General features: G+C 35.1%; 1 protein-coding gene across 2 annotated transcripts; it reads right to left on the bottom strand.

Moving 5' to 3' along the window:
• Nucleotides 1-73: 73 nt before the first annotated feature.
• LOC128243155 (AP-1 complex subunit gamma-1-like) lies at nt 74-24,233 on the bottom strand. Of its 2 annotated transcripts, none has more exons than XM_052960730.1 (22): nt 24,094-24,233; nt 16,494-16,703; nt 16,149-16,273; nt 15,792-15,933; nt 15,455-15,551; nt 13,634-13,710; nt 13,211-13,306; nt 12,793-12,873; nt 12,343-12,441; nt 11,844-11,899; nt 11,271-11,384; nt 10,788-10,928; nt 10,074-10,128; nt 9,685-9,897; nt 8,941-9,068; nt 8,235-8,339; nt 7,367-7,514; nt 6,882-7,017; nt 6,432-6,545; nt 3,970-4,130; nt 3,643-3,741; nt 74-2,988 (listed from the first exon to the last, which is right to left on the bottom strand). In XM_052960730.1, exons 1-22 carry the CDS (start codon nt 24,094-24,096, stop codon nt 2,887-2,889), a joined length of 2,502 nt encoding a protein of 833 aa, XP_052816690.1. In that variant the 5' UTR covers nt 24,097-24,233; the 3' UTR covers nt 74-2,886. The 2 variants fall into 2 exon arrangements, with proteins under 2 accessions (XP_052816690.1, XP_052816689.1); XM_052960729.1 differs by lacking the exon at nt 24,094-24,233 and adding an exon at nt 19,922-20,069.
• Between the last annotated feature and the right edge of the window lie 463 nt (nt 24,234-24,696).

Below are 24,696 nucleotides of genomic sequence, written 5' to 3'. Positions count from 1 at the left end.
TATGAGGACATAAGAGTTTCCTGTGCCCACAGCTTTCTGGAATAGGTCTGATTTTAAATAAAAATAAGGCCGATTTGTTATCATTTTAGTATTTATTTCATCCCATTGTGATTTTTTTAAATAGTATAATAATTACAATGTACACAATAGGCAATTACACAAAGTTTTCATGCTCAGATAATTTAATAGAGAATACTTAAGCTTTGCAAGACTTGTATACATGTACATAAATACAGATCACATCCATGTATACATGTACATAAATACAGATCACATCCATGTATACATGTACATAAATACAGATCACATCCATGTATACATGTACATAAATACAGATCACATCCATGTATACATGTACATAAATACAGATCACATCCATGTATACATGTACATAAATACAGATCACATCCATGTATACATGTACATAAATACAGATCACATCCATGTATACATGTACATAAATACAGATCACATCCATGTATACATGTACATAAATACAGATCACATCCATGTATACATGTACATAAATACAGATCACATCCATGTATACATATACATAAATACAGATCACATCTATGCCAGAGTCCAAGCAATCATTTAACAACAATTCATTGTGAATATCCTACATACAGGTATGTAGGTAGAATGAAATCATGAAATATATATTGCCTGCAAGAGTTTATTCATCTAAATCTAAATAAATTTAAATTCTGAAAATAATTTACAGTAAGCATAAATGTCTGTTTCCGACAAAGCAAAGATTTATAACCTGTATATCCTCACCCTTGTGTTAAAACTCAAGAAATGCATATTTAAAATAAGCAGAAATTGAATTCTTACATGAGGGTGATCATATACATTCTGAGAGAATGCATACACATAAACTGATGAAGAAGCATTAGTGATCTCATTCACAACTGCCAATTACCCTCAGTTACCGTCCTGCAATTACATTCTTCTGTAATTAAGTGTGAACATATCAATATAAACAAGTTTCCTTGTAAATATTGTGTTAGGGATTATTTCAACTTTTTAATTAATATTCAGCTTTTAAATTTATATTCTCTGCTTTCAATAGTCAAAATTTATATGGACAATATAGCTTTAATATTTAAGGCATAGTGGATATTTTGTATTTTTGTAACTCCCTGGTGAACTGATAATGTCACCGAATATACAGTAGAGCAGGCAGAGTGTTTCATAATTAAATGTACATTTTTTTCTGTAAAAAAAATTAACTCAGAAATTAAAGAAAACCCTCAGGCTGACCATTCACCATTTTTGACAGATTGATTATTGTACTGTATATCAACATAAAATAGCACAATGACTTCACTATACAATGTGAGTGTCACATATCATAGATACCAGTAATTGCCAATGTTGATTTGACAGTATATTAACCTTCATTCACTTGTAGTGCATGTGTGCCAAATATTTACCCATGAAAAACCCCGAAACTCTGTAACAATTGCTAAACCAGAATAAACCAGGTCCCTGTAATGTAGTAATTTGTTTAACAAAAGGACCTATTAAATCCAAGTGTAATTTCGTTGTCCAGACATTTCACAGTTCTAGTGAACCGTTATAAATGTTATAAACACAGAGATAACAGAACATCATAAGGTTACAATAGACTTCCTAGTATCAATCAAAAGTTTCTTATCAATCACTAGTAGAAGTTTAGAACACATTTGAACCTCGATACAGTTGTCATTAAATATACTATTTATTGTATTCATGCATGTTCTTAACTACAATGGGAATGTATATATTTCACACAGTTAAAACAGATTGTTCATACATGTTAAACAATGAATATAACAATCATAATTCAATATAAATTTACATGATGTACATGAATTTGTAATAACAACAATGCTTAGCACAAACACTGACACAACAGCACAATGTTTCAACATATGCGGAGAGAATCAAGGCATCAATGTTCCTATTTCACGTTTTTCATCTTATTTATCATATGCTATGCTAATGCATAGAATTCAACTCATTTTTTGAAAATGATTAGTGGTCAAAATAATATTTTGTCTAAAGGGATGGCAGTATTTTTTCAAATTAGCCCTGTATTTTTGAAAATCAGCAGTCAGCTGTTATTGATTTAAATCAGGCGACTGTGATGCATTAAACAATTTATATTGGTAAATACATACAAATAACCTTTAATGTTTATCTAGGGTTAACACAATCTGTTCTTTATCACAGCCTGAAAACTCAACAATATCAGGTTCATCTATCTTATTCATTATTGTTCTTTGGGAAATGAAAAAATAAATATTTTAAAGATATCCAGGCAATGAATTGTATCCCACTGCTTGAAATAAATATAATTAATGATCATCACACTTACCATTATATATGAGACGTTTACACGAACATGAAACAAATTTTAGCCAAAACGTATCAGTTCAATATGAGGATTGTTAAAGTTCAATGCAATTTCTGTACTGAGCACTTTATATACCCACATCTGTCACTCAATCTTCATTCACTTTTTATATCCCAAACAAAAGTTAAATGATATGGTTAAATAAATGCATAACGAGTAACACATCCATCGTACAATAATTGCCATGAATCAAACACACTTAACGATGATAAATATTTGGATCGCAAGGAGCATCTTGTACCCTCCCAGCTCTGATTGTTTGCAACTTTTTATTTATGAGTGGAACAACCACTGAGCTGTAGATTTAAGAGCCAGCCAGGGTCAGGTAAGGAATGCCTCCAGTCCTCAGGAACACCACAAGCAATCTGATCAGTCTGCCACTGGAATCTTGATGTCCCAAGACAAAGGCGATAGATCCATTGCCACTTGCACATGTATTTTATTAAATTAAATATAAATCCTAAAAGAAAGTCCCACTACTATTGCCAGAGTTGTGGAGGAAATGAGTTCACCTCGCCCATCTCTGTCACTGTATCTCCATTCTGAGAGTAGGCAAGTTTCAATCGCATTCGGATTGGTTGCTGAAATACGAAATGAGCACAATACAGATTACTGGTGTGCATCTTAGGTTTAAGCTTGATAGTTATGAAAGAGTGCTGCACCCTGGCCTTTTTAGCCCAGCAAGGGCACCTCCTGCCTTTAGAGAATAGTATGCCTAAGATAATAAAATATATTTTTCTGTTTTGAATAAAACTCCTTATATGATTAAAAATACATAAAAACTTTTATATTTCGCAGATGAAACCTAAACCTACTTCAATTATACACATTATTTTTTGTCAACTTCAATTATTCAAACACAATTTCTAGCGTTTTTGTCAAATTCACAATATTTGAATTCTTCACAGCCCAATAGAATGCGCCATTTTCCTCCTTGGCATCTTGTCCCTTTTTTAGAGAATATTATCAGATTGAAAATTACATGTCTACACGATTTATACAAATCAAAAATCAAATGACCAAATTCATTTATTACAATGTAGGCTGACAAACATTTGGACTTCAAAGCTGAACAATTGAAAAGTTGGATATACTATGTGTTTTTCTTTTTTTCCATCTTTTAGGCTTGAAAATCCCATCAAGATTTTACTTGATCGTACAAATGGTTCCTGACTTTTGAACCCGGTTTGCAGCACACTACTCTCTCCCCCACCCCCTGTCCAGTAAATACTGACCTTGTTAGTGTTGTTGATCTTGATAACTTGTGAGATGGTGCCACTGTTGAGGGGAGGCAGCTGGTTGCCGGAGGGAGGCTGTAACTGTAGCTGGAATGACTGAAATACCAAAAAACAATGCTACAAATGTACTTGAAATTCAAATGCAAAAATACAAAATGAGTCTTGAAATTGCTATATGATATAAAGTCAATTCATTGTTTAATACAAGGATTCCATCATTGTGAAATTGTCTATTAAATAGTAACTTATCAATTGCTTTTGGGATCATTTTGGAGGTCACAGATCTTTTATCAGAATAATTGTTGTCATAAAAAATTATGCTACCTTTGGCACTGCAGCCTGGAACACAAAGTCGTCCATCTGTGCTGGGGATGTGTTGGAGGCCTTCACATGCACAATGCTCTCTGTGGGGGACATGTTGTCTCGCTCACACCGGAACTCTATCAGCAACCCATTCTTGTTGAATGCCACGATCGGTGCTGATACTGCAATCAAGATTAAGACAATGTTTAGTCATAAAGAGATGATAATGTCCATATTATCATTTATTTGTAATAATTTACTTTACAACAATAAGAAAGCATTTTATGTTTTATTTGTCAATAATACACATGTTACTATAAATAGTAACATTTTACTATAAAAATTTGTTCCTGCAATAATGATTATCGTCTCCACCTGTGAGATTATCACGGCACGTCAGGGTGATTATGGCATAATTGCTTGACGAAGACGAAAACGTGCACAGGGACCTCATTTTCACGAAAATAAAAATGGCCGCCGCATACTTGGTAGGCAAACATTTCAACATTATTAAAAGCTTTAAAGGGATTAAAATGGAACTATCAGTGCTATAATAGTGAAATTAGTTTTACCAATAATGACACATTCCGTGTTTCGGTAACGAGAACTACCTGAAAACGTACCGGATGTTTGCATTCGATAAAGGTCATAAAGCAGTGAGACAAGCAAGTGTTTTATGAAACGTTTTGTTTTACTTTATTCGCTGAGAAATGTTAATTATTCCAGCGACATGGCTAGGGTCATTCAAGCCGAGATTCTTATAAAAATGCTTCTAGTCTTGATTGACCCTAGCTGTGCTATTGAAATGAACATCACAATCAGCCAATGTAAAACAGGAAATATTTGAAGAATGGAAAAATTGCAGGCTTATTCTAAAAACACGTACGAAAAGGTTTGCTATTTTGATTTCCAGTCACTCGTTATTTTTTGCAGCTAATGTCATTCAAAACCATTTTGTTATATCTCATTTTAACGACTTTCAGACTACATGCTAATTATATAACATATCCCTCATTATTCGACAAAATCACGTTTTCAAATCCATTTGAAATCATTGACAAATGACAAAACATATGTACTATACAGGATAATACATGGTTGACCATGGCTTTTGGTTGATAATTGCCCCAGTGAAAATATTTGCCCTCGGGCTAAAGCCCTTGTGGCAATTATTCCTTCCATTGGGGCAATTATCAACCAAAAGCCATGGTCAACCATGTATTACTGTGAAATCATTAATGTTCGTGGGCAAGAAATTTCGTGGTTTGCCGAAAAAAAACAATTTCGTGGATTTTCATTTTTGAAAAAAAAATCGAAGATGCGATCGTCCTAGATCGTCTGCATAATATCCACGCGCTGGCCCGTGATTTCCGTCTTCTACGTCACTCGGTTTATGACACTCGCAAATGTGGTACGACAAGCCAATTAGTGCATATACCCATGTCACTTATCGATTTAATTGGGAATAAAGGTAATAAAAGAAGATGTATCCTGATCATAAATACAGATAGGGGAAGCCATTGAATGCCAATTAAGAATTTTGCAAACTGCGAAAACACAGAAAAGGTGCGTATATTGTCACGTTCGGTGCTTAGTAACCTTCAATATACTAGTAATCGATTAATTATTTTATTAAATAAAAAAATCGAGTATGGACACTCATCATGCACGTCTTGTAAACTTGGAGATTTTCATTAACAGCACACGTTAAAACACGTGCTTATAACTGTCATTTGCTGCATAAAACACATTTAATTGATTTGGTTCATTATTTGTTAAAGGCAGTTATAATATATTAACAGAATAATGATCGTAAGTTATACAGTGAGACAGGTTTTAACACTGTATACTGCAACCTCTGTAAAGAATATACTAGAGTATTTACAAAACAAAACAATTGAAAAAGTGAATAAGGGTTTATATTTCGTGGGATCTTGAATTCGTGGATCACCCAACCCACGAAAACCACGAACATTAATTGCCCACGAACATTAATGATTTCACAGTATTCTATAAATATACTTACGATAAAAATGAGCCATTGCAGTAGAAATTCTAATTCAGACATCTGCTTTGTTTGCACTTGAATGTGAAACTTGGACAAACCTAAAGCAATAAAAATGCTCATTTTTTTGTAATTATTGATAAATGTTATGAGCATATTATCTAGTTTGAACCCTCGGTAAACTTGTGTTTCATTGAACTTATGATTCGCGTACTGTTTCAAGTGGGTATTTCTATCATATTTTGGTTAAAGCTCTTTTGTTGCGTCTTTGTGTGGTGTTTGTATGTTTTTGTCTCTCTTGCACTTACCTTCTTGTGCCTCTAAACAATGTTTATATTTGAATTTATGACCATTGGGCTTGTCCCTGTGGTTTTAATTGCTTGTTTCTGATTGTTTGTCAGTGATCTATACCACACAAGTACAGTGCTCCAACTCATCAAGAACTACCCATATTCCTTGAGACCCATTGAGTGCTTACTATTGGAGTTTCCGTTCATCATGTTGTTCGAGTTCTGTGTTGGTGAGCCCAGCATGTCTCCCAGTAAATCCCCGCCACCACTGCTGATACCACCCAGGGGTGCTGGCATTGAGCCTGGAAACACACAGAGGTTATAGAACATCATGAGGTTACAGTAGACCATGAGGTTACAGAAAACCATGGGGTTACAGTAGACCATAAGGTTACAGTAGACAATGAAGTTACAGATACACAATGAGGTTACATCATGGGCATATACAAGGCATGTCAGAGTTGAATATATAACTACAAAATAGGCTTGTAGTAAAAAAAAACCTGTTTCAAAAAAGGAAATTTCAAAGCCATACGTATTACAGTTGCTTTTTCTGTACAAAACTTGTCCACCAAAATTACTGCTAGAGCAAGCCATCAGCAGACAGATACAGCATTAGAATAAGAATTGACCCCTACCAGTATTGTTGATGACGGCCACATCGTCTAATAGGGAGAGCAGATCAACTGGTTCTGATTTGTGTGGGGCTATGGTTGTTGCTGTGGACATTGGAGAACTGCCGACATCACCCAGCAGGTCAAAAATGTTCTGACCCTGTGAAAGGCAACACAAGGGTAGTGAATAAACCATTTAAGAGCTGCAAGACTTCAGGGCTGATAAATCATCAAAAAAGCTTAAGTGTCAAATTATGGCTAAATGTTTAATGTATACTCAATAATATTACTTCCACAATTTTGATAAAGGCCATGGGGTAAGAAAAGGGTTTTAATTCCTGAAAGAGGAAATGAGCACAATACAGATAACTGGTGTGTTGACGGAAATAGCCTTTTCACTAACATAAGAGAACTGCATCAACACATTTGCAAAATAAGTGGGAATATTTTGCAATTGACTAAGGTCCCATAATAGAAAAGCAGCAAGAACAAACAACACCAACCCATACCTCGGTCTGTGTTTGTGGGGCAATCTTCACAGAGTCTGAAGCGGGTTTCTGAGTGGTGGGAGACTGAAGTAGGTCCATTTCCGCTCCATCCATCACCTCTGACGTCCGGCTACACTCCATCAGCGGCATCGGCTCCAGAAGTCCAGCCCTAGAGGATACAAATGGACGAGTCAGGCATCAACATTAAACTTTGATTTATTTCAAAATAATCCTTAGTAAACCAAAATTAACAAAAACATTCAAGAATTTATGTCTCTTATTTTCAAACTTTGGCTATTTTGGAGTTTGTGGAATTGGAGTTTGTTGGACAGTTCTATCACTCCAACACTGTATCACATTACACATCTCACTCCAACACTGTATCACATTACACATCTCACTCCAACACTGTATCACATTACACATCTCACTCCAACACTGTATCACATTACACATCATTTTTACACAATATCACCATGATAGGTATTTTTACGTAGCGTATTTTTCTTCACCCATGCTACTCTTGTTATCATCATTCCGGCCAACTCTTTTTTGAGTTATGTGCCCTTTAACACTAGTTTAATACTGGTTTATTGTGATTTTAAATTGATCTTGTTGCAAATAAGAATTAATTTCCATGATATATCTTGAAACATCTATCATGATTTTTATTAAGGTCTTAGCAAGTTTTGTTTTGATTGTACTTTAATATTAATTGGCCAATACAAATAAATGAAATCACTGAGGCATTTCTAAAGATAATACACATTATGAATGCTGACTTAATTCAGATCATTCCAAGCCTTGATGGGGTTTCACTGGAAAAAAGATATGAAACCTACACCACAATAAAACCCTGTGATTTGACAATGCACATGTGTTATATTACCTCATATGGTCAAACTTCCTGAAGACAGTCGAGTACTCTACGGCTCTCTGCTGCAGCTCTGCCTGGGTGCTACTGCTGTATCGAGATACAACGTTCAGTAACGAACTGAAACAGAAGGGAATTGTATCAACAGTGATTGTGTTTACAGTGAGTTCTTACCGCTGATAATAGTCAATCCTGAGGAGCAGTCGTTTGAATATGAGGGTTTCATGCCCAAAGCAGAGTGAAGGTGCTTAGACCACTTTAGAAATTGTTTCCTAAGTCATTTATATTCATTTCAAGGTACTTCATACTGTTTTCGAAGCAAATGTCCAAGCAAAAAATCATTACAACTCCTCAATAGTCTGAAAGCTCTCAATCCTGATTAAAGTATAAATCATCAACTTAAGAACACCTGTTTTCCAAGTTACCATATTCAGAATGAAATACTTTTGAACATAATGGTGGCTCGGCAATGTTATGACGACAGAAGGGTGCTACAGAAAAAAGACACGCTGCAGCACTCTTCCATAACTTTTAAGCTAAAACACTCGAATCTTACTGGTTTTAAGATATCACCAAATACCACCAAATAATTAAGATTGAATACATCACCTCTTAAAAGAAAAGAGGGTACCGAACATTATTATGCATTACTATTTCGTAGTAATGTAACCATTTCAGCCACTAACAATAACATTACAATGCATATAGTATATCTACGTACTCCCTAGTGTGTGAGAAGCGGGTACTGAGTTTCATGAGTGCCGTTATGCAGTATTCCTTCGTTACAACACTCGAGTTGTTGTTCTCCAGGCAGCGCTGTAACACACGAACCACGTCCTCCTCTGTCACCTGGCCGGGAATAATAAAAGGCTGGGATTATTCAGTACAATTACTCTATACAAGGCCACCCCAGAGGGGTAACAATGCTCTTTAATTTTTCAAAGTCAATCCTGTTGCATAAATCATTGTGTTTTAGTCAGAAAGATAAGAACAGTAAATATGTGTATCATAAATGGTTTAAGATTATGGCCACAATGAATGTGTTTGAGAAATGACAGAAATGCTTCCAGCGCCGAAATCACCAAACTTATGGCATACACAAATCTTTGTTCTTTGAAAATATGGACAAGTAAAAAATGCTATAATGTTGGTTTTTCATGAGTAGAAAAACAATTGATAGTAACAGTAAAATCCTCTCATCCAAGAAATGTTGTCATGTTCTATTGGCCATTTAGAAATGACACAATTACTAGTTTCTACACAGAAAAAACCTGTACTGATAAGGTAGCTTTCAAGGCCTTTTGACAACTTTTTCAAGGAACTTAATTATTTTTAAATTTTCAATTTTTCCTAAATTTATAGGTTTGTAAAGAACACTGAAAGTAGTATTTTTGTCAGCTTATAGCCTTCTTCACAATCAAAACTAGCTTAAACTAGTATCAACATGTCCAGCAAATTAACTTACAGGTCCAAGGTCATCATCCTCCTCACAGGGCACAAGGAGCTGTTCCCCGTACTCGCCCACACACCAGGAAGCCACCTGATTCAGGGGCTGCTGGGAGTTGTCCTGCTTCAGTTCAAAGTACAGGCGACGTACACTGTACGAGTGAAGCTGGTTTGCTGTCGCTATCAGCCGGATCACGATTGACACAATGTCATTGTGGACATAGTTACCCGCCTGGAAAAGCGCAAGCAGAAAAATTATGAATAAATTTGTTTCGTGTGCTTAAGTAGTAAAATCTAACATACTGAAAAAGGGGTGACCAAATATCAGAAGTTAATCTAAGGGAGTAAGAACATGGACCATATTTATGTTGACAGACAATATAAAGTAGCCCCGTGTGCAAAACTTACAATTCTCATTACTCTCATGACTGTGTCCACGTGCCAGCGCTTGTTTGGAGAATATCTGTAATACAACACAACATGAGCGTATTGTCTCAAACAACATGTTATAGTTGAATATCTCCAATGGTTTTTCAGTTAAAGCTAAGGTTAAAGATTTCAACAACAACATCGACAGATAAGTTTAACATCAAGAGGATCAGGACCTAATGTTTTGCGCATTACTTCGCCCTTTATAACAGGATCAAGATAAGCTCCATATTATTGTTTGAGTATCTTTTGTAATAGTTTTCATTTTCCATAGAGTATTGAGATGCTTAAAATATAATATTTTATGTAATTACAATTAAAGTATTTCTGATGTTTAAACATTTTCTTTAAGTAACTGTTTAGGGTAAATGGAATAAGATTATAAAGCCTGCTATGCTTAAGATGTTTTGAGAAATTGGTGCCATCTCTAATTTCACTTAAATTGGTATGTTTTTCTTAAACAGAAAAGCCAACTGAATACATGTACATCTTATTATATGAAATAAAACCTAGTATATATATTTTCACAATGTTCATGTGCTTCACAAAACTAGATTTAAACTCTTAAAATAAGGTGGTTGATTTCGCTACGCTTTTCAGTTAAGCTATTCCATTTAAACATTAAACCCCAGGAATGCAATATAAATAATTTAAAAAGGTGTGCTTGTGGGTGAGAAGGGTATTTTCCCGTACTTTTCTGTAGCGGTGACTATGTTGGAGCAGGTGTCAGACTTGAACTCCGGATCACATGACTCGAGGAATGAGAGTAGCTCCTTCATCATTCCCCGGATGTTGTTTGCGTTAATCAGCGCAAATGACAGCTCCATTGCACGTCTAAAATACAGGTCAACAATTGTTTGATAAGTATGTTGACAAGTGCAACCCCATGATTTGCAGAGAATGTTATTCAAAATCATTAAATCATATCTAATTTATATCCGCACATCTTTTTAATGATCTAATTTGATTAATTGATTCGTCACTTGCTTACTTCACACCGATACCTGGTACTATGTGACCATACAACTGGTACTATAAGACGAATTTTGACAGGTCTAATATTACTGAACACAGCCTTGCCTTAATAAACCCAACCTACTATGTTGAGATTTTTTCAACGAATTAATCATTTTAAGATTAAATGAAATCTAAGGTATTCTTTGGCCTAGGACATACCTTCTGATGGAGATGTCAGTGTCTTTCAGACAATCAACTATGGTGGTTCTATGTCTCTGTACCGCGTTGTAGTCCGCACTCACCACTCTTAACAGTGTGTTTAAAGCTACATACCTGAAATACGCAGCCACTCCAAGTAAAAACATACATGTAAAAAAAATATTATAAAAGCTAAAAAAAAATATTTGTACACAAATCATTTTGTTTTTTTGTTTTGTTAATTAAAGTTAAATATGTTAAGCATAATAAAACCTAAAAATAAAAAAATGCATCAACCTATATTGTGCACCTTTCAATTCATGTAGTTACTACTGTTTTCCCTTGAACCCTCAATTTCAATTGTATAAAACTGGTTAATTTGTTGGTTTGGTCAAAGTTAGCCAACATGTTTATCAATTGGTCAATTTTGATCCAATACTTACTAATAACCAGTCAAATCATTAAATGTGCCAACTAACAAAAATATTAAAAGTATTTTATTTATTGTTTTAATAGTGTAAGAGCCTATTGTATTTTGCGAGTGTTCATAGAAAATTTTATTTGCTATGAATATGAGTTAAACATTAAACTTACCTAATATTTTTGTCATTATTTAAGAGAAACCGCCCAAGTATATTTACAGCTAAAACCTGAAACCGGAAAACGGTTCATGTTAGAACTTGCACAATATATTAAACGTATAGTTCAAAGTTTCACTACAATGTCAATTATATGAACTTTTAATACAAACCGACTGATGAAAACATTTTACATAGAACATTAATTTTCCTGGGATTTTTAGCTGGGGTCTAAGACCCTCATAATCAACACACTGGGGTCTCTTGTAAATATATTGAATGCTATTTTGGCGTTTTCAAAATTCACAGTTAGTTCAAAATGGGAGTCTCTAGCTTCATGGAACTCATGTTTTCTGCAGCAGGGAGAAGGACCTACGCAGTTGTCAACATAACAGAAGCCCTGGCATGGCCCTGCTCAAATTAATGTCACGCTTAAAATAATCAAATCTAAGTATTGCTTAGCAAGGCTTGTTTAAGGAATACTTGTTAATCAAATATGGGAAAAAAATACTTACTCTTAGTCCTGATTCAGATTTGATTCCCATTATAGTGAGGACTATTTCATAGAGTATGGAATGGCCGACATTTTTACTTGTGTCTGTGTTGGTGGCGACCTGAAATGACAGTTACATGTAAATGAGAGACATTAAAACAGACATCAATGCATTTAATAAATCAGGAAAGCAATGAAGTAAGTATACATACATGATAAATATTATTCATCTGGGATTAGGTTCATTTGTTAAAAAAGATTCTGCCAAGATTTTGCTATCAAACAGTCTCTGAACATCAGCATTTTAAGGTCTATCCTGATACTTTACTACATATCAAATTATCATGTATAGTTCATATCATCAGCTACTTCAGTATAATACACTACGGTGATTATTATCTTCTGCAATGAAAAACAACGATCTACACGATAAATGTAATGTGCATGTACACATTTTGAAAAATAAACTCACCTGTGCCAAGATATCGTTCATGGTTTCACTGGCCTCTGCGTCATGTTTGCCAAGTATCCTCAGTAACCGCAGTATCTTCACCTGGAACACACGCAGCAAATTGGTACACAGATGCAGTCAGCAAAATTAGCATAATTTTGCAACTCTGTTTTTGGTTATAATACTAAGTTTATATATTCAGGAATGTGAGTATTAATTATAGTCTTTTATTTTTATTTCATTTTTAATATATTATTTTAAACAAGTAGCTTAATTTTACCCATTCACTCCTATAGCATATCAACTACAAATACAGCAGTCATCTTACAGATGTACATAAAAGACTTCTTTATATCATAAATGGTTCATCTAAAATGAATATTGACAGCTAAGTTAGCACTTACAGATATTGACCAAAATCTCCTTGTTAAGAACCTACCTGTAGAAATGGGTCACTGACTCCGGAGACATCATGCTCCGGGGAGTAGCCAGACATGATCAGGTTCTTCAAAATTCGTACAAGCTGGGGCACAGTCTAAATCACAGGGAAAGATAACATTAACAGGTTATACAATTGTACCATACACGTGTAATAATTAATATTGCTGTTATGGAAGTATATATAAATATATATACAAGACTTTTTAAACACATTTATTAATTTTTATCTGATGAATGAGGTTTTCAATACTGGTACATATTAACAAATATAACAACTGTTGATGCTGATGCTACATGTTCTGACAGTCACAAGGCTTGTTGTTATTAATTTTAGAAAATATCAATTTTGTACTGAATGACTGTTGTTAGTAATTGACACTCTTTAAATATGCCCTGTATTACACATTTACTATGGTTATACCTTCCTAAAGTGTGTGAGCGTGTCCGGACTCTTCTCGCACATCTCAGTAATAAGACATACCGCCGTCAGCAACACTCCTGTAAAATGTTTAATTAATTGTAATTATTACCAAACTTGCAAACAAGCACAAAAACAATCAATGTGTGCATAAAAATCAATCAAACACTGGACAAATTTCAACACCCTTAAACCATATGAATTGTGTGTTTCAAATATAATGGGCTTGAAATTTTACCTATAGTAGACCATATTACCAGTTTAATGAACATTCAACAAACATTCATTTACTTACTTTAATTTTGCAAAATAATGCAGATTTTTAAGTGACATTAAGTATAAAAAAAGATATGATCAAAAAGAAAAATTACCATAATCAAAAACATTCAGACAATGAAGCTATTTGACAACACACAGGTTACAGTAATCAAAATTAGCACAAGCCCACAAGACCTACACTGTTCTTACAGGGCTTGCTCGAATTCTGGATTTTATCTAGCATGGGTTCTTTTAAACAAGAGGCCCAAAAGAGCCTATGCTCTACTGGTATGGCTCTTGTGGTCATTTTCAAGTCAGAGCATGTACGTTTGAGTAATAGGCAACAAATATATAGTTCACTTTTAGTGTTTGGGTTAGCTGAAAACGCTGCACTTTCAACATCTGTGGACAGGAAGTGTTGTAAGCAGATTAGATTAGATGGGGGGGGGGGGGCATAATTTGAACAAACCTTCACAAGCAATTGCGAATTTACATGTACACTTGGCTAAAAATAGACTTCGCTCATGTAGTCTTGGCTAAAAATAGACTTAGCTTAAAATAGCATTTTTTATACTTTCAAGACCCATAATCCAGGCATGCATGGGCAAATCTGGCTGGTTTTCAAAAGGAACCGAGTTCATTGAGATACAATCAAAACTGAAGACTGTATCGTGTTCACAAGTTAGTGTTTACACAATAGCATTTTTATATACTATCAAGGGCCATAATCTAGGCATGCATGGTCGGATCTGGCTGGTTTTCAAAAGGAACCAAGCTCTAATGGATATCTAGATACTGTACAAGTTTCATCAAAATACAATCAAAACTGAAGACTGTATCGTGTTCACAAGCTAGTGTTTACACAATAGCATTTTTATATACTATCAAGGGCCATAATCTAGGCATGCATGGGCAGATCTGGCTAGTTTTTGAAAGGAACCGAGCTCTAATGGATATCTAGAAACTGTACAAGTTTCATCGAGATACAATCAAAACTGAAGACTGTATCGTGTTCACAAGCAATTGTTTACAGACGCACGGACGGACGAACGCACGGACGAACATACTACGTACACATTACCATCGCATAAGCTCTTCTAGCCTTTGGCCAGTAGAGCTAAAAATTGATGCCAAGCGCTAGTGTAAAAAATTGGGTCTAAGATCAATGACTGAGGTCACAAAAACAGAAAAAAATCATATAAAATGCTGGCTAAAAATTGATTTTTCTCAATGACAATTGTAAATGTTAAAGGAAGCTACCCAAGAATCTTTTTTAATCCTAAATAATTATACATTATACACAATGGATTGGCTCCATTTCAATATTTCACTTATATTGATCAAGTGTGAGGTTAGGTGCCCATAAACTGGTTTCAATTGCCAGTGCAAAGGCAGTTACCCCAACATTAACCAATCATGATAATTGATAGTTGGGTAATGTTTGTTGTCTTGTAGCGATGGGTACCTTGTTGTGTTTGTTTAACCTTGATTTGTGTGATTTTAAACAGAATATTGATTTAATTTTAGGCTACTGGGCTCTTCCCTGTAGTTTCTATTGATCCATACCATGGTTTTTCTCATTAAGGAGTGCGCGTGTCGAGGGAATGTACATCTCCATCAGATCTGGGACTTTCTTGATGATCCGGTATGCGCACAGGATCGCCTGAAACCAGTCCAAGTCATTTACACTACAATACCGTCATCATTGGAATAAATGTTATTTAAAGAATTATGCAAGTTCTAAAACAACAGACTCAAAGCCCTAAATTATTGCTAGTTATGAGCTTTCAATAACCAAGTGTCAATATGCTTTGGCCTACAATAATGTCATGGCATAAAAATGTAGGCTACTTGTCTGAACTCATTATAATATGGAGAGTCAACCAAAGAACAGTAACGTTACCTTCTTCTTGATGTAGGCGTTCGAAGATTTGATCATCTTCTCCACCTCGCCAGCAAGATCGCGGCTCATCTCCGCGGAACAGATCGAGCCCAGGGTACACATGGCAAGGCTGGAGATATACTGGGTCTGGTGTCCCAGATCACTGCAAACAACACACAGCCAGTTAATATAACAAAGACATATCCATGGTCAATACCACACAGTAACTTTAATCCTAAATCTGATCATTAGCTAATGCTGACATATTTATAACATTTATCAGCATACGTTTTTTACTTGCAATACATTCAAAAGAGTAAATTCAAAGTAACTGATACATGAGTATAATGTAAATGAGTATTTACAAAAGGCACATACTTTTTGAGTGAGTTGGTAACCAGTAAGTGAATGTCTTGGCGTTCATCCAGCAACAACATTGCCCCTAGGTATCCAATCCGCTTGTCCGTAAACTTGGGTGATGCAATCAGCTTCAGGCATTCAAGCTACAGCAGATCAAAACAGATTTTTATCATTTTTATGATTTTACCTTCAAGAAACTTTATTTAGTTACAAGAAATGATATCCATTAAACTTAAAAATTAAAATTAAAAATTACATTGTATTACACAAGATAATATTATGCTGATACAGAAACTGCTAAATCTCAGTATACCAAGATAAATTTAAAATGCACATGCTTATCAAACCTAACAAGAGCCTTACCTGTCCAAAGTGGGCCGGATAGCCAAGCATGTGAATGTAAAGAAGCTTGGCTACATTGCGGCATCTGTAAGTGTTGTCTGTCTCCCGGAATGAGTCTCGAATCTGAGCACATTCCTTCTGGACAACTGCTCGCTCCTCTGCCTGTGTCCGTGCAGATCGGATCTCCCGTATCAGGTCCCGCAGACGCTTTGGCGTCGGCATGATGGACGACTGAAGATATACATGAAGGTGACAGAATTAGTCAGGATATATACACAGAGCAATATCATTTACACAGTTGTCTCCTGCTCAAATTCTGAATCTTAAATAATAGGGCCTGTTGATTTTAGTTAATACCAGTTTAATTTTGATGACAATATTTGAACATACATCATTGTGATTAGGGTTCTTTATATACTGATAAATAGGTTTCTAGGCTACTTGTTACAAAGTTTTAAACAAACACTGCAATCCATTTTGTGAACAAATTTAAATGATTCTTTTAACACAGTAATACATAAAACTCTGCAACACAACTTTCAAACGCTATTAGTGTTGTATTAACAACTTTCTAAAGCCACCTCAAACTAAACACAATACCGTTTATCTTGCCAAGTAAATGAATATAATTGAGATTTTATTCTTTTTTATTAATCTTCCTGCTTGACCTGGTTTGTGTTTCTTCACAAGATCTGCAAAAACCATGAAAAAATCCAATGATCTTTTTTCAAAATGTGTGTTTCAAGACAATGGAACATGCTAGCTGTCAAACTGGTTACTGTCTTGTTTTCTCTTCAGTCAACTAAGTTGGTGCTGTTCAGCATTTAAAACCTGATTATGTAAAAAATTGAAATTTGTATGCATGGATAGTGCATTTTTTTTAAATAAATAAATATTGACTGTGGTATTTTGGCTTTCTCTTTATTTTGTTGCTTTTTCTGCTCTATGAATTTTTAGTGTCACTGAACAAACTTGTTTTGATTACGTATTGGCAGTCTGCGAAATAAAAATAAATAAGCATAGGCCATTCGGGCTTATAACCATAACAAATCGATAGGCCCGAATCATATTTCATAGGCCCCAAAAAAACGATTGTATAAAAATGAAGAAAAATAACAAGTTTGACCACTTCATAGAGTATTTAATGCTATTCTCTTGTAAACAAGAGCTGTCACAGAGACAGCGCGCTCGACTATTCCGCCGCTTTTCAACGTAAGGATTGAAAAGTTTTGGCGAAACACGCATGGATCACTGTTAGATTAGATTTCAATGCAATACATGATGGGCTGAGATATTAACATAAATGTGGTTATATGGAAAATTTTAACCAGTCTAATAATAAAGGGCCATTATTTGCAAAATACAGTTATCTAACTTGCTTATTCAATTACGTTGGGTGGTTGAATACCATTGTATAAAGTCTCAGTTGCAATACATCAAGTAGTTGCTGAGATATTATCCAATGTGTGCTAACATGCAAGACCTTAACCAGAATATCTAAGTCTCATAATAAAGGGGCAAAAATTATATAATATAGAGTTATCTTACTTGATTAAAGAAGAAAGTTAAATGGTTGGGAGCCTGTGTAAAGTTTCAATGCAATACATGATGTATTTGCTGAGGTATTGACTTAAAAGTGGTTACATGCAAAACCTTAACCAGAATTTCTATATCAAAAAAGGGACGAGATATTAACCAATGTGTATTTACACGCAAAACCTTAACCAGAATTTCAAAGCAAATAATAAAGGCCTATTTTTTGCATTAAATGTAAACTAGAGTTATCTACCTTGGGTAATTAAGTAGGTTGGATGGTTGAGTACAATTGTATAAAGTCTCAAGGCAATACCTCAAGTAGTTGCTGAGATATTAACCTACTGTGAAATCATTTATATTCATTGGCATGAATTTTCGTGGTTTGCTGTGAAAGTTCTTAAAATTATTTATTGTTCCACATGAATTATTTCAGCTGCAATAGATCAACTTAGTGCCCTTTTCACTTCAATCTCAGTCATTTGCCAGGTCACAGTTCATCATAGCCAGTTATATGGCTTTCAGGAACATAATAAATTCTGTTTTGCCACAAATAGAGGAATAAAACATGAAAAATAACAGCTCTAATATTTAGATATGTGTCAAATTTCATAATATAATATAGGGTTTGCAAACATAAAATTATATTCGCGACTGGGCTTGATCAATGTTTAATTCAAAAAATCACGAATGTCGTGAAAATATGTTGCAAACGGATTTCATAAGTCGAGGCGCCTCAATTTTGGTTAATTGATATGAAATACGTTTTCTACATAAATACATTCATGTCTTTTAAAGATATATATCTGTTTTGTACCTTATATCGCATTCCATCGCTGAAAATTGGATCAACAGGTTCTGTTATCGGCTATCCCATCGTGACGTCATCAAATGGCAGATAATTTATAATACGGTATAATTGTATTTGAAAGGGTGTATACGGTGAAGCATTGTATGGAATCACACACTTTATGATAAATTTTTGCGGATAGAAAAGAAAATCGAATATTTGTGAAATAAAGCAAGTATTCGTCCAGAAAAATCATAGGCCCCCCGGGCGTTCTGTCTGCCGATTTTGACAGGCCCAACGGATTTTTTATACGCCACGAGCATCGGGCGTGTGGCTTATTTCGCAGACTGTATTGGAGGTATAAGTACTGAAAAAAATCTGTTTTATTTTTTTTTATTTAATATATGTGGTGGAGTTGCTTAATTGTTACAACTTGTTCATAAACATAGTATTCATATATCATTCACAGGGAGTCAGATGTGCGTTGACAAATACTGAAATAGCTAATGCAATTGTTTCTATCATTTAAGTTGATAAAATGACATGAAATGAGGTAAAGATGCTGTGTCAGGACTGGAGATTGATCCTACTACCTCAAGTTCACCAGATAGAAACAACAACTGGACAACAACTGTTGTTGCTAAAGAGCTACAACAACTGATAGAACCTGAGAACAGGAAATGATTGATACATATTCATACATTATTCACAAAGCATTAGTTACTTTACATAAATTGTTTATGAAATTAAAATGTTAATTTATTCCCATGTGTTAAAGTTAGAAATCAAATTATGAGTCAATACAAGAGGAAACATCATTTTCATGTTGGCAGATCCACAGGTGGGTGGGGAAGTGCCAAATGACGTGTCTGTGGACCCTCCCACTTTTGGAAGCATCTAAGAGACAACGGGGAAATCAAGCGGGTGGAACATATAGACCTTCTTTACTTTATCATTTAAAAGTGAATTGCGGGGAATCAAACTTGACATGAATCTTGTAATTTTATCAAAATCGTTGGCATTTTCTTGGCGAAAACTCGGAAAAGGTATGGCCAGGTAAAATTGACAGTTGTGACATTTTACAGCGATTTTTAAACAGTGACAAATTTAGAAAACTCAAGTTTACCAGCACATTCATGTTTGACGTTTGTGTGTCAGATCAGCCTGTGTTAGTGGATTAATTCAGTCCCGGTGCTGTAAAGTGTTGATTTTTGACACAGATCAGATCCAAGATGTCTGCCCATGGGGCTCTTTACGCACTCTTACTCATTGTAAAGTAGTTCGTGGTTCAACCGGAGTATTTTTATACGCGATAATCTTAGATAAACCAAAAAAACACTATTTAAGTAATCAAAAGATTGATTGCTTTTATTGAATGCAAAAAGGCTTATTTTTTGTCTAGTTTATGATGAAGCGAATTGATATAAATAGTGGTTAATGATGTCATTATATTATTATTGAGAACTTTTTTATTTCCAGGTTACACACCACTATTTTATTAAGTTGACGTAACGCTGACGTTGAATTCCGACGTCAGGTTGATGCCGATGTCGAATAAGCATGATTTATGTCGATTATGCCAGGGAATTTATCGACTTAAGAGTGTTGACTAAGCGTGCCACGTAACTTAATTATAAGTATTTAAATTATTTAATGTAACAGTCCGCTGTAGGCGGCGGATGTGCGTTCATAATAATGTAACGGTCCGCTGTAGGCGTTGGATGTGCGTTCATAGAATAACGTTCCGTTATCGACGGAAGTACGTTCAGAGTACGTATGTTTACTTGGTTGGTAATATGCAAATTAGCAAAGCCCGGGCTTTGTGCGGATTGAGAATTTACTGTATATAAAGACCAGCGGAACTCTTCAGGGTTGAGCATACTTTTCTCTGAAGGGATCTGTTGGTGTTTGTTTGACGTCGCACGTTACAAATGGTGGCAGCGGTGGGATATAATTCTTTGAGACACTTTGAGTAAAAACAAAAACCCTAAGTAATGATCGACTTATTTCACTATAAATCCCCTGTCATACTAACTTGATGTTATGTTGTTGTTTCGTTGATCAAACTACACTAAACACAATTCCTAACTGGCCACTTAGTAAAGTAAACTTCCTGAAAAGTGCATTAAGTATAATCAATATACAGTTCAGTATTCGGTATCTTCCCTCTCGTGGAAATATTCTTTGAAAATTTCAGTCTAATCGAAGCATAAACGGCAGAGAAAACACAGTTCATATATGCGGTTACTCCAAAATCCAAAAGTCACAAGGAAAGGAAATAACAATGCAAATTCCATAGGGAATCATTGTTTTTTTGTTTTTTTTAGCAATCTTTTGACTCAGGCTTTGTTTCACATAGATGGTAATGTTAAAGTTAAACATTCATTTGAACTAATTAAGCTGTTGATGACTGAGTTTCAGTCTCACATATGATGTAATATCATTTTAAAGTGACTAAAGGTGGTATTTTTATTTTTCCTTCTTTACAAGCTATGTTAGATTTTGTGACGTTTATGATTTAGAGTGTTGTCATTTGAGACATTTTATCTTTTTGAAAAAGCGATATATATGAACCAAGTTATTTCAGCATGTGTACGAGGTAATGGTCTTTTCATGAAACTAATTTGTAATTAGGATTATTTTACGGAAATGAATATTAGAAGATAACTAAGGTGGCCGGTTAGGAATTTTGCTTAGTGGATTGCTAATCAATGCTAGACTTGAAATTCAGCAAAACTTTTTTATCCCACTTCAGCGGCAAAGCGTATGGAAGAAACGGAATTAAAAGTGAATTCGGGGGAATCCGTTTCGAAGTTAACTGGAAAATAACTCGCTTTGGAATTTAACAGAAGGATAGTTGATTTTTTTAATATGTCCTAAATGTTTCAACTATGTTTCTAGCTCCGACAATTCTGCGCGGATGTATATATATGGAGATCCATTTTATTGACCCCTGATACTTGTTCAAATAAAACTGATTCTACCTACCAAATATGTGCCCCTGTCCAGATATCCTACATGTATATGTCCTAAATCCATGGATGAAAACATGTTAAACATTTGTGGACCACCTAAAATTTAGTTACTCCGAATTCAATTCAGTTATTGAGAAAGTGACCTGCTGCTGCATGTCAAGCTAGGTTGTTATCGTATAGTTGTGGGTATAATCTGATAATTAATACAAATTATGCATGATCATATATATGCATATTAATATATTTAGGGGTTGTATTAATTTGTATATTTTTCACCACACCACACGTGTAACTCACGATTCGAATAGATCTCTTGGGTCTTTGATGGACCAATTGTAATGAAATGACAGACGGACAACAAAATTCCTCGATTTAACTAGACTTAGTGCTGAGTACTGACTGTCCCAGAACACTAGCACGGCACTCTACCGACTAAGCTAACAAATTAACTCCCTTAGGCCGATCCAGGCCCTCCTGCATCTTGCTCACACACCAGTAAACCAGGGCCTGTTCATGGATTAACGTTAGAGGGTCGTAATGTTGCATGGACGTGGGGCCGGGATACTCCCCCAAGAAAACTTTAACAATTCATATCCGAATTGGTGCATTTTTAGAGTATTATATCACTTTTGTATCCGATATTAACATAGACAGAACACTTGGAATGGTCTCCGTTCCCCGGAGGTCTATATGAAAAATAATATCGTGTTTGGCTGCGTAAGGATTTTACGCAAACCGTTTTCTACGTTTACTAGAAAACCTGGGCAGTGCTCGTGGGCTAGGGCTTGTGGGCTGGGCTCATGGAAGGGGCATATGGACTTTGTTGTTTCTTATCTTGACCTGGAATTGTTTATTTGTATTTCTAACCTTCCTACAGCAGCTGAAGCTGACTAGAACATTAAGACGTCAGCTAAGGAGAGTATAAGTATCTTCCATGGCCGAGAGTGTAAGATAGGTTCATTCCGACCCGAGCGTAGGGTGTTTTGCGGAAACGAAGTTTACCGAGTTTTCGCAAAACACCCTGCGCGAGGGTCGGGATGAACCTATCTTACACGAGCGGCTATGGTAGATGCTTTTTCTCCCACCATAGTTAAACAAAATTAAGTAAAAATGTATTTTTTTGCCAGAACTCTTTTGTGCTTAGTGAAAATAATTGCGTACGGATATGCAATAATTCGTGGTTGTCATGGATATTCGCGCATTGATTCAGAGTATGTAAATGGTCTGATCGGTCTTTAAATAGTTCTAAGAAGAGTGAAGCATTATTTCTTGAAAGGTGCGTGAAAACTGTTTTCTCAGGTGACATTTGAAGCGAGAAATAATTAACTCGCGTTCTAAATATTGCCACCAGACAAGGTTTCCATGATGCGCTACAGACGACAGTCTTCGACAAGGGAGGTAATTACAATTTGGTGACCATTAAAAGAAGTTCCATACAGGCATTTTATCTTCGCCCGTGGGCAAGATAAGAATTTCTAGCATGGTTAAATTAATGGATCTACTTATCTGAGGTGGGAGAAAGTACCTTGTTTTAAATCACAGAGGGTATTTGGAAGATTTATTAGTGATAAGGCTCAAATTCCGTGAGGTCATTTATTGATGTGTTCGCCGAGGTGTTTGTGCATCACTTGTCAAGGCAAATGCGGAATTTACACATTTGTTTGAGCTTTTTACTTGAACTTGAACATTTCAGGTTTACTAGGTCAGGGGTCGGAACCAGCCTGGGCTACCTTCTTCTTATATATATATAAGTATATATAAACAAGTTTCACCATGTCTGACTGCTAGTGCAGCTTATGGTTTTACGCATGTTGTATAATAAAAACTTCGAACTAAAACTCAGTTACAAAAAAAACGAAACTCGTTTCACAAAACACAGTCAGTGACCTGCACCCAATTGTATGATGTCCATGATGAGTTGTCCACCGGTTATATCTTCTTGCTAGTTTGCACATTGAAATTATTTGATTGGTTAATAGTGATTATTGGATAAACAACAACCTATCAACAAACGCCTTGGCTTACTTTGACAATACAAAGGAACTAACAGGTTTTTTTAGAATTGACAGGTGTGATTTTTAGTTTAATATAAACAGACGAGCATTTGCATTATATTGGTCCACAAAATAAGTGCATACTCTAAATGTGGATGGCATTACATGTGTTAGTCATAAAAATACTCGTGATAATGCATGTTCAAATAAACAATGATCTGTGTATTTATTGTGAAACAGCTCTTTACACTAAATGAAGAAAATATATCGAACATAGAAAAGGGATACTAGTAAAGAAAATACAACGAATTAGCATTTTCAAATGTTACCATTTCTTAAAACAAGAAATGCTTCCCAAGGTTCCACATGATGGCCACCATATAATACAGATCACATTTTATAAATACGAGTACATCCTGTTTGCTTTCGTTATAGATATTAAGAGGAAGTTAAAAATATTTAATATTTACAATTTGCACACAATTTTCGGTTGCGTGCGCATGTATAGATTTCAGAAATTACCGCTATATTATCATCAGTCTTGTTACATGATACAAGTAATACGAATATCATCGAATCTTGGTCGCTACTTAAATGTCCAAATAGAGCTAAGTACGGTAAGGCAATATACTGCAGTTGATACTTCTACTTTAATTTGTCCTGATTTCTTACGATAATCTTTGGACTTCCAGAAATTATATGAAGTGCCTACCTTATGTGAAACATATACGTGTGGCAGAAAACCCTGTCAGTGTGTGTCTTACCATGACATGGCGGTTGTGTTTTGGCATTTTTTTTTTCTGCCTATATTTGGTAAGGTTCCAACTGGGTCCAATACTCCTACTCCTTGGTTTCAAATGCCAAAAAAGCATTGTTTTAAAATAAATCGAAATCAGAAATTCTGATTTTTGAAAGAAAAAAAAGAAAAGAAG

The sequence above is a fragment of the Mya arenaria genome, chromosome 8, assembly GCF_026914265.1.
Source record: "Mya arenaria isolate MELC-2E11 chromosome 8, ASM2691426v1".
Taxonomy (NCBI): Eukaryota; Metazoa; Mollusca; class Bivalvia; order Myida; family Myidae; genus Mya; species Mya arenaria.
Note: the sequence above shows the minus strand (reverse complement) of the source record. Positions and strands in the feature narration are given on the sequence as shown.